Source organism: Acipenser ruthenus, chromosome 4 (assembly GCF_902713425.1).
Source record: "Acipenser ruthenus chromosome 4, fAciRut3.2 maternal haplotype, whole genome shotgun sequence".
NCBI lineage: Eukaryota > Metazoa > Chordata > Actinopteri > Acipenseriformes > Acipenseridae > Acipenser > Acipenser ruthenus.
The window spans coordinates 7090352-7105391 of record NC_081192.1 but is presented as its reverse complement, the minus strand read 5'-3'; the positions used below and the strand labels follow the sequence as shown (position 1 = coordinate 7105391).

At 34.2% G+C, this 15040-nt stretch overlaps 2 protein-coding genes across 2 annotated transcripts; both read right to left on the bottom strand.

The window, feature by feature from the left end:
• Window positions 1-1891: 1891 nt before the first annotated feature.
• On the bottom strand, window positions 1892-5107 carry hoxa10b (homeobox A10b). The gene is made up of 2 exons (XM_033998725.3): window positions 4151-5107; window positions 1892-3115 (listed from the first exon to the last, which is right to left on the bottom strand). The coding sequence occupies exons 1-2, from the start codon at window positions 4941-4943 to the stop codon at window positions 2841-2843; spliced, it is 1068 nt and encodes a 355-aa protein (XP_033854616.1). The 5' UTR covers window positions 4944-5107; the 3' UTR covers window positions 1892-2840.
• A 5309-nt stretch (window positions 5108-10416) lies between these two features.
• On the bottom strand, window positions 10417-12810 carry LOC117400746 (homeobox protein Hox-A11-like). The gene is made up of 2 exons (XM_034001065.3): window positions 12027-12810; window positions 10417-11046 (listed from the first exon to the last, which is right to left on the bottom strand). Exons 1-2 carry the CDS (start codon window positions 12640-12642, stop codon window positions 10814-10816), a joined length of 849 nt encoding a protein of 282 aa, XP_033856956.1. The 5' UTR covers window positions 12643-12810; the 3' UTR covers window positions 10417-10813.
• Window positions 12811-15040: the final 2230 nt, after the last annotated feature.

The following is a 15040-nucleotide window of genomic DNA, read 5'->3' as shown; positions in this document are numbered from 1 at the left end:
CAGACCCGACGACGCGCTCCTGGCAGTCCAGCGAGGTCGCTGTTGTACATTTGGTTCCTCAGGCAACCTGGAGCCAAGCTAAGTGCAGTGATCATAACAGAGGCCTTGTGACTCTGTAAGGATTAGCTGGTGTTTAAAACAAATGGTCTATTGACTTTCATGTCTTTTTTTCTGAAAAGGCATATGTTATATCAGACAACAAACCTGAAGCTGGACTTCTATTTAACGACTCGTACCGGTCGTGCATATTGACATTTTTAAATGGGAACTGAGCCTGTTGATATGTATTTTGTTTGTTTTCGTTGTTGTTTTTTAACACTATATTTTTAAACAACATATTCCAGTTTACACCATGTGATTTATAGAAAGCAAACAATTATGATATTAATATAACTGACGCTAATAATATGCGTTTAAATAAATGTATTTGCATGCAGCGTTTTATTACGCATGACCTTGATCGTTACCAACGAAAAACGAAACAAATCAAGACTTGGAACTGAATTGATACAAACATTGAAATAGCATCAGAGACTACTATATTTCCACATATTGCTAACAGGGTCAATGAAATCAACATGAACAAGACAAGCAGTATTTTTCACAGTTACAATGTACGCCCTGCTCTGCATGCATGCTGATGAGTTTAACTGGAGCAATTGAGACAGTTCCGTGTTGTAGGGAAAGAAAATGGAGCCCCAACAACATGAGACTACCTAAATCACACAGCAGTCGTTCAAAGCATTTATTTTACTTAGACAATAAGAAGACATACTAAATGAAAGTTAATTTGACAATCCCGAATATGAACTTCTTGACAAATTATCGCTGAATAATTCCCACTTAATCTCAGAAATGTTATCAATCATATGTTGTGTTGTATTCGTCCTAACCAGATTTTGGTATTATTATTAATAATATAAGGGTTTATTGTTGGTTTACGCGATTTACACGCTGGAAGAGGGGTTTACATGCCCATGAATGGAAAATAAAAATACCATATATGGGCATGTAAGCCCTTCTTCCAGCGCGTAAATCGCGCGTAAACCGAGCGCAAACCAAGTCAGAATCGACCCCATAGTGAATATATATATATATATATATATATATATATATATATATATATATATATATATATATATATATATATGTGTGTGTGTATATATATTCACTATAATTATATATATATATATATATATATATATATATATATATATATATATATATATATATATATATATATATATATATAATTTTCTTCCAGTCGAAAGAGAAAGGTCCTAATAGCTCGTCCTCTCCGTGGGCTCACCTTTCTGACACTCTATCCCAAAGACTGCACATCTTTTGAAGGTAAGTTTTCCTGCATTCGAAAGATCCGTGATCAGTCTGAGGCTCAAAGGAACTCAATTTCCTCGAGATAAGCAATGCAATGCGCTTCCTATGTCTCTGCAGCCTTCACTCAACTGAAACCAGTCGCCCAAGACAGCAACAATCCAGATATACTAGCAAGTCATAAAACTTAACAAAAGCCGACAAACCTTACAGCACTATTGCTATATGGCCCAGACAAATTACGACCGTCTAGGTAATATTTAAATGGTTTCTAAATGTAATTGCGGGGAGTAAGACAACTAGTCTAGTTGTAAACAATGTGCAAGACTAGAACACATTCTCACAAACAGGTCAATTACACAGGGTTGTCAAAAAAATATATATCAAATGCATAGCACCACACACATATACAGTACATACGCTCTTTCTACACAGCTGAAAGCTCTTTTGCCTGAAACGTCCTAAAATTAATGATTTTTAATCATTTCATCATTTTGTCTACATGCAAAAAAACCTTTTTGTACACTACAGTATACCTCCTTTCACACACACACACACACACACACACAAACACACACACAAGTGTGCGTGTGTGTAGATAGATAGATAGATAGATAGATAGATAGATAGATAGATAGATAGATAGATTAACAACTAACAGTACAGCGCAATAACAATAACGGCTGTAGCAGATCAGTACTGATAATGTGTTAATAATGTCAGACATATCTGCTTTTATTATAACACCACCATCGTCATTTTATTTTAATTACACCACAAGAAGCGATGCTTACTTTTCACAGTATAGAATTAATAACAATATTTTTTTTTCCTTCGTCTATATTTAATTTCTGAACCATGCACATAGCGAACTGAAAATGGAGAATTGAACATTTTACAGTCTCTGCCTTTCAATGACAATGTCATAGTCTTATAAACAGTGTTTATATACACGCAACAACTGGGATGTAAGTAAATATCTACATAGCATTGTGCTAACAATAGAGGTAAGTGGAAATCGTCTACTACAGATGTGAATTAAATCCTCATCCTTTTGCGCAGAGTACGTATTAGCTTCCTGATATATACTCAGTGTTATCATACACACTCACTTTATCTTTACATTGAAAAATAAAGATATCTCTCTCCCTTATATTCATGCATCTCATTTCATTTCAGTCGAAACTGTAACCTAATCTAGTAAATAGAGTAAACATTTAATTGATATCAACCCAATGAATTGCTTTGGAAATTCTGTAATATTGCTTAGCTGGCCCAAGAGACAATTTTCTTTTTCCAACTCAATACTTTATTAATAATAATAATAATAATAATAATAATAATAATAATAATAATAATAATAATAATAATAATAATAATAATAATAATAATATAAAATAGACACATGTAAACCACAAACGTAATTGTGAGAAATGATATTCTTCCAGTTCTTTAAACCTTTTGCAATCTGTCAAGAATTTGAAGGGTAGAGGAAGCTCTGGGGTTTATCACGAAAAGCTCAAATTCGCGGTGAGCTCTCGAATCCTGTTCTCCCGGCTCATTTTCTTCAGTTTCATTCTACGGTTCTGAAACCAGATTTTGACTTGTCTGTCTGTCAGGTGGACACAGCGGCTGATCTCTAGGCGCCGCTCTCGAGTCAGGTACATATTGAAAAGGAACTCCTTTTCTAGCTCCAGAGTCTGGTGTTTGGTGTAGGGACACCTTTTCTTTCTTCCACTCTTCGCTGTCAACCAGTTGGCAGTGCTTTCACTTTTTGTATCTCCTTTAGAGAAGGAAATATAAAATATATACGTATTGTTGCAGTGCAAACCAAAATTGCTATTATATGTGCCCTTGACTGTAAGCTAGTAGGTATGTACCAGACTGGTGCAATAAAAGGTGGAATTTCAATTCAGTTCCAATTGTATATTGTTTTTTTTTTCATTCTCGTTTGTACATTACAATACTAACTAACTGTTTGTAACAGTGTATAACTCACTGTTTTTTTAATTACTTCGTGGATTTTCAATAGTAACAATGATATTTGTTTAAATTCAGCATTTTCTTTCAAAATATATTTTTAATCATTGTTACTAATTGGTAAATAATGCAATACATATGGTAAAAAAAGAAAGCAAAGACGTTTTGTTCTAATATTTGGTGTGTAAATCGATGTAGCTTCTAAATAATTCAAATAGAATAAAACATTGAGGAAATTATAGAGCTAGATAACATATGATATTCAAAGATAGTCATTCAAAATGTATGTTATATATTACCCTTTATCCATTCTAATAAATACAAATATGTATTGTTTTTTAATTATAAATTTGTTTTTGACAAATACAATATAATCCTTAAAATTACGTAGGCTTTAGGTTAATTGTTTACACACACACACACACACACACACACACACACACACACACACACACACACACCACACACACCCATATACACAAAATGAGTGGATTTAATATTTTCTTCAAACAAAATCACAAAGCTCACTCTGTCCCTTTATAGTCATATTTATTGGCTCTTTAATGTTTGCTTTAGAATATTGAGCACAAATTATATTTCTTTTGAGTGGTTCTACTAATATTATTGTTGCGAGTATTTGTGGTTTTCTAAACTATTAAAAAAGAGCATAAGTTGGTCAGTTTACTCAGATATGTGGACTTGAGCAATAAACCGTGAAGTGGACGTTAAGTTTTACAACAATGCTCACGCCCAAATATAAAAAAAAAGTTTACAAGGTCCCTGAATGTGCTCTCTTTCGATTGTCATCAGTCTACCTTTCTGACAGTTATTTACCTACCTTTGGTTGGTTTGTTATGACTTGTTTTACTATTTTCAGTAGGTTCTGGGGAAGATTCCTCTGCGGCTGAAGAAGCCTGGGTCTCTTCTTCTCTTTGAGAGACACAAGTTAAATTACTCGAGGAAGCTTCGTCGCCCGCTTTCCTGCCAGCCTCTACCGAAGCAGAAGAAGAGAGGGGTGCATCAAAACGAATCTGAGGCTGTAGAACAAACTGAGAAGTACCGGCTTGAACCCCGTGATAAACCTTGGGATTTGCATAAGTCTGAGACAGGCGGAAGTAGCCTGGTACGGGCACGGTGCTGCTATCACTGGCAGAACAGGACCCAGGTATTAGCCTTGAATAGGATAGATCATCTGCCGTTGAACCTTTCGGGCACTTCTCTGACTCATACAGGCAATAAGCACTCTCCTCTTTAATGTTCGGAGAAAAGGAGCAAGGCGCTACCTGCTGCTGGCCAATAGGTTGCTCCATGCGGCAGGATCGTGGCGGATCTAGCCATACCTCCATCCCAGACATGTAGGGGCTGGACGTGGGGACCATAGCGTGAGAGTTACCCTCGTTCCGTTTACCCAGTCCAGAAAAAAATCCACAATTCGGCAATCCGTAGGACAGCTCTGAAACTGGTGGCAAGTAGCCGCCACTGCTCTGAGAGTAACCCCCACCTCCTCCTTCTGCTCGGCCGCCACTGATCAAAGAGTCTACTAAAAACGAGTTTCCAGTCGGGCCGTCTGAGCATGACATTGTTGTGGTATATTTTGGCGAAGGGAGAAGATAACCCTTTCTGGCTGACATTTCTTGTTCAAAACATGCAGAACATGATTAGAGACCCCGACTACACGGTCCGAGCTGACAACCAATGGGAGCTCAGGCAGAGCAGCAGATCCTCCCAAAGTGAACTACGCAATGACAGGGGTCAGATCCGCCTCCGACGTCGGTGAAGAGAAAAACAAATCAATGTATGTTTACATTCGATTTGCTCATTTTGAATATATGCAATTCCCATTAGATAATAACCAGAATGACACTGAGAAGAATGATTTTACTGGTTATACAAGATACCATGTCCACAATTCATAAAGGAACGGTCGGCGATGCTTTGGAATTAAAAAAAAAAAAATACCCAATAGAAATTACTCAAATATTTGCTATTAAAACCTAAACGTGCGTCCTGTTATGAAAATGACGCAACGAATAGATTTTTTTGTAAGTTTTTTAATGGTATTTCATAGTAAATGACAAAACGGTCAATTATTACAAGCTGCCATACATGAATTGTAAATGTATGTACTATTAATTTTAGTAGGTTTATAAAAGGTAATGCAGTTCTATAGGTACAAGGTTAAAGGTCAGATATTAAACAATGTACATGAGTTTTAATTGGCAGTAGGCCTAGCTGATGTTTATTTTCACGTATTACTATATACGATAAAGTTCATTTTAACTGAATTCAAGTTACAACTCTGACATACACCGGTTTTCAGACATTTGGGCCTGCATATTGTGGCCAGGTAATAACATTGCTTTTTACCGCAGTCATAAACTCCACCTCACACACACACACACACACACACACACACACACACACACACACACACACACACACACACCGTGTATGTCCATGTAAACCTGCCTAACGTACATTTTACCATCAAATAAAACTGCGAAAACGCACCGAATAATTATGCGAAGACTTACAAAAGCTAGATCTCGCACATAAAGATATACAATATTTCTAAAAACGCGAACATATTAGCAATATCGTGTAGCTTATGATTATAGTTAATAGATCAAGTTCAAACATTAATTCTAAGCAGGCTGTTGGATTTGTGTACAGGAATCAGCAGGACAGGAATATTGCTTTCAGGGGCCGTCTGCAAGGGGTCTTCAGCTCATTCGACTGTACTGTGGTTTGCCTAAAATAATATAATACCGACAAGTAACAAAGTACAACACAAGATATGTTATTTAACCACATTTCAAATATCTCTGTGTAACGCAGCTTTGTTAGTGGATAAAACGTATTGTGGTACATTGAGAAAATGTTACAATTACAAAATACGTGAACATATCCTGATGTATATTAAAATGACAGTAATAATAATAACATTCATAAGCGTACACAATGGGTTAAACCCGCAGCGTGTTTGTGTGCTGTGGACATTTCCTTGTCAGGTTCCTCTGTCACATGTTTATCATACATAGCCAAATGAAAAGCGTGTGTTAATTCTACCATTAAGTTTTTTATCAATAGTTTTAAGTTAGGAATGGAAATTGATCAGCGTGTGGTTTTGTTATTAATACAAGCCATTCTAAAATACTATGGACTAAATCCAAACAAGAAATCCCAGCATATAACAATGAAAGTTCCTTGAAGAACAGAGAAAATCAAAGATATATGAACCCAGTAAAAGTGTTTTTAATTGCAGTTGCGAGAATATAGTTGGGCTCAACCGTGTAAAACAAATGTGTTATAACGAATTACATCTTGACAGTTCTGGCTGGAGTTGTATTAAGATATAATTTGGGTTCTTTGTTGGGGTTTCTTTTGTTTGTTTTTTTCTTTCCTAATAGCTTTCCCTTGGACGACTAAGTAAACACAGCACGCGGAACGGCGCCAAGCCCGTCATTGTTTTTAGACTAGATCGTGAACTTTATGCATTTCCTTTTATTTTTACAGAGCGTGCAGATCAAATTCTCTTTAAGACCATCTAAAATAGCAATATCATAAACTCATAGTAAACCCAGACTATAATCGGAAATTATTTAACCCTTCAAAATGAGAATATGTTAATTAAAACAACTCAAAAGGGACACTTTTTTAAAGAAAAATTCTACCACAGAAAAAGCATAGAACATAAAATAAAAAGGTAATAATAATGATACTACGTTATGCGTAAAATATCAAAATACAGTCTATATCAAATATGCGGTTGGTTACGGTGGTGTTCTTGCTATCACAGTTTTGTTGTTTAAAATGTACATAATTATCAGTTGTAAGTAATACATGCGAATGACATGAATGTGTGTGTGTGTGTGTGTGTGTGTGTGTTTAACCAGCTTTATTCAATGTGACTGCTTGTGGTTATTATATTACGCTGTCAAATGTATCATTACAGTGTGTATTAAAATCGAGCATTTAATTACATCCAACGGAAGCTTTTATTTTTCACCAGAGACAAAATAAAAAAGAAGCTTTCAAAGGCCCACAATCAAAAGGGAATTAAAAGCTGCATTTATTTCTAATGCCAATTTATAAACCGAATTTACCATAATGTGTAACGTTGTTGTAAGTATATTTTCGCTTTTTACGATGCCTTAATATTTAACAGATCAAATACGGCTTGTATAGATTTTTTTCCCAGTTATGATGCTTCGTTTTATATTTTATCCTTTAAATACATTAATGTGCCAATGTCTGCTTCATAAAGGGATATATATATATATATATATATATATATATATATATATATATGTATATATATATATATATATATATATTATTAGCGAAGCTACCGTACTAATAAAATAAAAAAGAAAACGATTAAAAATAAAACAGTAATCCACTACTTCTACTAGTAAAATTGTTACTATTGGCACTTCTATACCACCAAACTAAGAGGAGAAGAAGAAGAAGAAGAAGAAGAAGAAGAAGAAGAAGAAGAAGAAGAAGAGGAAGAAGAAGAGGAAACACACAACTAGTGTTGAAAATGTATTATAAATAATAATCCTGTTATTATAAATTACATTTTGTTTGCATTTAGAATAACATGTAGCCTATGAACCCAACAATACATTGAGTTTGTCAAAACACACTTTATCTAGTAGGTCTTTTTGTTTGGATTTTTAAAGCATCTACATATTCTATAAAATGTATTTTGAGTGTTCGCAGAATTACACGTTAACAAGTACAAAATATCCACATTATTTTAAACAAACTTCAAGGATAAAGTTGTATTCCTTACCTTTATGAACTTCAATCTTGTGTTTAAAAACAGTAGTGTAACGACTGGGTTTACTTCTAACTTGTTTTACACTATTATTATTATTATTATTATTATTATTATTATTATTATTATTATTATTATTATTATTATTATTATTATTATGATTATTATTATTATTGTTGTTGTTGTTGTTGTTGTTGTTGTTGTTTTAATGGTAAACCAGTTCTCCCAGATGTATTTCAGAATACAGATCGGAATCCTATTAGGATTTCTACTTCAACGGGTTTGAGATTAATCTGAAGGGTGCCACCCTGTGGCCAAACATCATAGTATGGATTATTGAATATGCCAATGTGAGGAATACAGAGCCCGGCCAGTCTGCGGGAAAGGGCTCTCAGTGTTCTATTCCTTCTTTTTAACTCCTTACAAACAGCTAATAACCTTGGTCTCAGACATTTTACTGCCTCGCTCTCCGATTCTGCAAATGCACCACTCAGACAGTTTTTATGACCAAGCTGCCACAACAACAGGGAGGATGTGCTGTAATTAGGCCGGGATTCCACAGACCCTAAACCGATGACTTCAATCTCTATAAAAACGAAAAAAGAAAAGAAAAGGGCCATCTTCTGTACGCGAACGTGCTTTTCACATACATACACAAATATATATATATATGTATATGTCTGTTTATCATGCTTGTTAATCTGGTAGGAAATATCCTAGACTTGTATATGTAGGTCTATGCATTTGAAAGTGGAGCCGGCTGTGACTCTGGCAGAGCGACGTCTGGACAGTAGAGGCTGCATGGTTGCCCCTCACCCCAAGGTTATAGGTGATGTCTTTACGAATATAGAAGTTCAAAGCCAGTACATTAACAGTTAAAATGCTTTTTTTTTACTTAACATTTAAAAATATTTCAAATATTGCATTATTGTATAACAAAGACGTAAAATGACGAATTTACCAAAAACCTTATTCAGGGTTAATTAATTAAAGCGTTTATAACTTAAAAAAGGGAGAAGTAAAGAACATTTGTTCTCAAAAATATATTGTTTGTCTTTGTTAGCCTATCTCTCGAACTCATTATCTACAATAAGAACATCTATCTGTTAACCTTACATGTTATTCGTTTTACCTTTGTTCTGATTGTGGTGAAAAACTATATTGAAAAACGAGAACATCTTCAACATTAAACCAAACCCGATTATTTTAACCAACAAAATGGAAATGTACACAATACAGCTTTTATTATCAATGTGCGCTGTTTGAGTGTGCGCATGCAATAGGTTTTTATAGGACTCACAAATAGTAGGTATATTTACACATATAGAAAATATTTCTGGTGAAATATCACTGTGATAAACAGGTTTAAATGAACAAGAAGAAAAGACAATCCACGTGTAAGCTTTAAATAGCATAATTATATTTTCATAGTGAAACCACGTATATGTGTACGCGTTTTCTGTATATTCGCGGGCACATTTGTTGATATAAAAATACCTTTTATTTCCTTAATTACAACGTTACTTAGAGCAAATGGAGTACAAAATAACTATATGTAGTTTCAAGTGGATGTCTTTTCTTTTCGTTGCAAGCATCAATTCAGTTTTTTTTTTCAATTAATGAAAAATCTCCCCATTGGTTAATAAGAAAGCAAGCCAAAATCGTGGTTGCATAACAGAGTAAATGCGGGTATTTCAATGCGGTATGTTTAAAGGTATTATACAAACACCATTCCACTATGGGCAAACAAACATATACAGTTAAAATACAACGGCCTGTCTCATAACGCCAGAACCAATGTTCTTGCTCTTCAAAAGTAAACAATGAACTGGGTTATTACTGTGTGTACAGTACATTGCACAAATACAACACATTAAACCTCGTGACATTAGAATATACATTAGCATATACATCGTTTACATATAAACCCATATATATATATATATATATATATATATATATATATATATATATATATATATATATATATATATATATATATATATATATATATATATATATATATATATATAGCCCTGTATCTACACTGTTTAAATGTATTTCTGTATGGCTGTATGGTATCGCAAGCACATAATGTACCAGCATGAAAATCATTAGGTGTAAAAACGTATACGAACACCCAGTAGCCCTTTATTAAGTGTTTGAGATTAAGAATGATCGTCTTCACACTCTTAGATATACTGCGTGTATAAAACATTTAATATTCATATATATATATATATATATATATATATATATATATATATATATATATATATATATATATATATATATATATATATATATATATAGTCCTATACTGGATATAATTTTAATCCGCAGTTGACTTCGTCTACTTTCATATTGGCAGATCAGGAACGCTATTTAAGCACGGGATCAATATTTCACATAACAGTCAATGAAATATTCAATAAGAAATAGTTTGTTTATGGAAAAAAAAAACATTGATTTATACCCACCGGGTTTGTAAAATAAATGTTACATCACTGAGGGAAGAATAAAAACAATATACATATATTTTTTTACATATGAATATACAAGTGACGTCTGACATTTTTCCTTGAAATTATCTTTTCATTGTTCGTTGGTGTTGCTTGGTATTTATAATTGAAATTAAGCGTTGCACCTCGACATTCTCACAACATAAGAGAATGTTGGTCTCCTGACATAGGAAGATGTATAGTGTAAACCGTCTTAAAGCAGTGGATTGGTAGTGTAATACTGTAACCGGTCTCTGTTCAATTTCTTTTCTTTCATTCTTCTATTCTGAAACCAGATTTTGACTTGGCGGTCGGTGAGGTTGAGCATTCGCGACAGCTGAAGGCGCTTCTCCTTGTTGATGTAGACACTGAAAAAGAATTCCCTTTCCAGTTCTCTGATTTGATATTTTGTGTAGGGGCATCTCTTCTTTCGAGTACGCTGGCTACCTGCAACAACAACAAGAAGAAGACAAACATGTAGATTTAATGAATTCTGCAGGAGAATAGAAATGTTTAAACATTCAGTTATGAATTATATCTAATGAAAATGGAACAGCAGGGACTATGTCACCGGCGCCTATTGATTATTCTTTATTTAAAATACCAGTATAAACAATCAGTTTCAGAGGTGTATTGGATACTATTCATTTTGGTAAAGTCATTTTTTCACTAATTCTATACTATATTCTATACTATTATATTTTCCCAACATTCATCCGTAAGGGGACTTTTGCTCTCACCAATCCAGTTAAACGCACAAAGAAAAATAAAAATGTGCTTCTTCCAAAAAGTAAGTCTATAGTCTTGTCACAAAACCACAAAACACGCATAGCATGTGCCTAAACAGTTAAAATAACGTTACACACCAATAACACACATGGTCGCAGTATAAACATATTGACATTTACTACTGAACTTGTAGAAACATATGGCATATTCAAATGATATTCATGATATTCATGCAAAAAACAAGCATGTTGATTGAAAATCTATGTACAATGTTCCCGTTCAATAATGAAATATAGATATGTATTTAATGGGTAAGTATGCACTAAATATGTCTGCTAAAACTAAATTCACCATGAATTTAGAATATGCATTTTTTTGGTGTGTCAGCATGCGCTTTACATAACCTATGTAACCCCTTTAACATTCCGTATTAGAAGAGTTTTAAAAGTAGTTGGAATTTTGATTTTTTTTTTTTTTTTTTTTTTTTTTTTTTAAGACAGCGATTGGCCTTGGGGCATTTCACGGCCAATTTCAATCCCAAGCACGTGATCATACAGTTTGTAAGAACATTTTGTTGGGAAAATCTACAGGCCCTCTATAAACCTTATATGCTTATAAAACAGCATATAAAAATGTTAACAGCAGCGCGCGAGATTGCAATCTTTCTCTCATAACTGGGGCGCTGTCTTTATACGTACTGCTGCTGCTAGATTTCTCTTCATTGTTGCCGGAAGAGGACTCGGGGCTGCTGCTTTCCTCTTCTCGGTCTTTCTCCTCCGTCTCCCTGCATGTCTCAGAGCTGAACGTTGCGGCAGCAGGTAATTTGTTGCTACTTTTGTTCCCAGAGTAGTCGGCTGGTGGGTTTTCTGTGTTTCCATACGCCGTCTCAAAAAATTGGTCAAAGGCTTGGGGCAGCACACCATTTCTCCCCACGCTACTGTAGAAATTGGACGTCGCATTGGAGCTTGAATGGTACACAGTGGAACTGTTTTTCGCGAACATTTCGCCCATGCTAGTTGTAGGAGCAGGCAGGCAGTCTCTGTGCATAATCTCTTCTGCTGTATAACAATGGGATAGATTGCTTCTGTGGTGCCATTTATTGGATGCATCAATGGCATAATCCCTGAAGGTTACTTCTCTCACAGGTTGAACCTGGGGCAGGTTAGACGAATAAGAGTACGTCATGGGGCGAGAAGACGGTGTCTGGGGTAAAAAGGAAGGTAGGCTGGAGAAATCAGGACCCGACACGTAGTACGTACAACTGGGCAAATACATGTTAGAGCCCACAGAAACTCGCTCATCAAAATCCATCATTACTCTACCTCGGGCTCTCCGCGAAAGCTGTTCTTAGCATGGTTTTCCTTACGTTGCTGCTCCTGCCTCTTTGAAGCAGATCTGTGGAGTAAAAAGTTAGAGACGTAAGCTGACGTGGAGATCTATCTCCATCCATTACAGGGAGGTGCAGATCATGTGATCAAATGCAGAAATTGACAGATTTTTTTTTTATGTGTGTGTGGGGTGGGGGGGGGGGGGGGAGTAAGAGTGTGTGTGTGTGTGTGTGTGAGAGAGATCTTTTTTTTTCAGATCTCGTCAAACCCTTGTGTCTATTTTCTATTTTGATTCTATTTCCATTTTATGGCTTCAAAAACACATCAGCGAGGTAAACAGCAAAAAAAAACTATCAATCGGATTCAGAGGTAATCATTTTTATGACTCAATAGGTCAATCTCTGTTTTACCTATTGCATAGCTTCATTTTGGGAAAATCCACAGCATTAATCTCAAATTATGCACTTCATATTTGATTCATTTTACATAAAATGATATCATATTACAGGTAATTTAATTAAGCAGAATATTCTTGTAATATTTTACACTTAGGGCGATTTTATTCACTTTCTTTCGTGTAATTATTTATTTTGTAATATAGAAAGCCAAACTACGTCTTTCATATTTTCTGATATCTGTTCTATATATATATATATATATATATATATATATATATATATATATATATATATATATATATACACACACAATGTAGTCTGTTTAAAAGTGACATAGTCTATATAACAAGGTTTAAACTGTGTCTTATTCAATAAAGTGTAACAACATGTTATGCCAATATTTAATTAGACCAGCGTTGCAGAAATGGAGGAACTATAGTTTGCAATTATTTACTTTCTTATTGTGTTATTATTATTATTATTATTATTATTATTATTATTATTATTATTATTATTATTATTATTATTATTATTATTATTCATGTTCAATTCAAACACACGGCGCCATATAGATAAGCCTGTAGATAACGCACGTGTGTTGGATGACGGATACAAATAAAAGAAATACCTTAAAATATTTCTTAGCTACATTCATAAAAATGTCATAGCAGGCTGGGTTTCGTAGCCACATGTATCTTGGCATGACGGCAGGTTTAACATGGCTTTTAAAAAAAGCTTTTAGGCGATGGACTCAAAGACCATTAAAGGCGGTAAAAGCATTTGCTCTGAAAATGTAATAATTGTTAAATGATCTAAACAATAATACGCTTATTTTACCTAAATAGCTGCAGACAGAAATGTGTTTAGATATCTGTTGAACAAAGAATCTCTAGTTTTAACAAAATAAAGCAAACCCGGTTATAGACCGCTGACAAAGAAAGATAACTGAGAGTCTTCAGATTTGCCTAAGTAAACGTATTTCCAGTAGAACAGGCTTTTCCAAAGGAAACATTCTTTATGTCAAACAATACAGTCTCGTGGTTGGAATTAAACACTGTAAAACCAAGAGTGATTTTGTCTTCTAACAGTGTTTAAGTTTAAATATATATTGAAGAAAATATAGACAAATATGAAAACATATCACCAATTACTATGCAAAAATTGATTAAAATGCAGTTACAATGTCGCATAGAATCGTCCCTAAGAATAGCAATTAATTTATTTACGGAAAAATCTTTTTTAAACACCATCAATTATGTTGTTTACGTTAATACATGGTCGACGATGGCTTCTTTGGAAAAGCTCCAATGTTGTCTAATATATTTTGTGCATATTGTATTATCTCCCCAATGTGAATTATTATTATTATTATTATTATTATTATTATTATTATTATTATTATTATTATTATTATTATTATTGTTGTTGTTGTTGTTGTTTACATATACGTTTAGATGTAAAACAGTGTAATTATTTCCAAGTAGTTGTCGATTAGGCTACAATAATTTCTGTATTATTTATTTATTTTAGGATTAGACAAAATAATACAATAATCTACCACATGTGCAGTGCTCATTGTATTCGCGCAGGATAATTGTGTGTAAACATCTTGACACCATAGCCTATGGTTCCATCGTTTATTTTTATTTTTTTCTCTCAATACTATTTTAGGAAAGTACTAAGGTACAGTTTTAAATGAATTCAATAAGGCGCTGTTACTACAGTGTTTACGTTTATACTTTGTAGTGATAAAGTTACTGGAACCCGAGTAGGCCTATGGATTATACGAAACATGGCCAAACATATAGGGAGAGAGGGGGAGAGAGAGAGAGAGAGAGAGAGAGAGAGAGAGAGAGAGAGAGAGAGGAGAGAGACTAGAATAATATGCACAGAAGAACGGATACATATATTGATCCATAGGCTACTGTCTAACTATATATATTTGTGTGTGTGTGTGTGTGTGTGTGTGTGTGTGAGTGCGTGCGT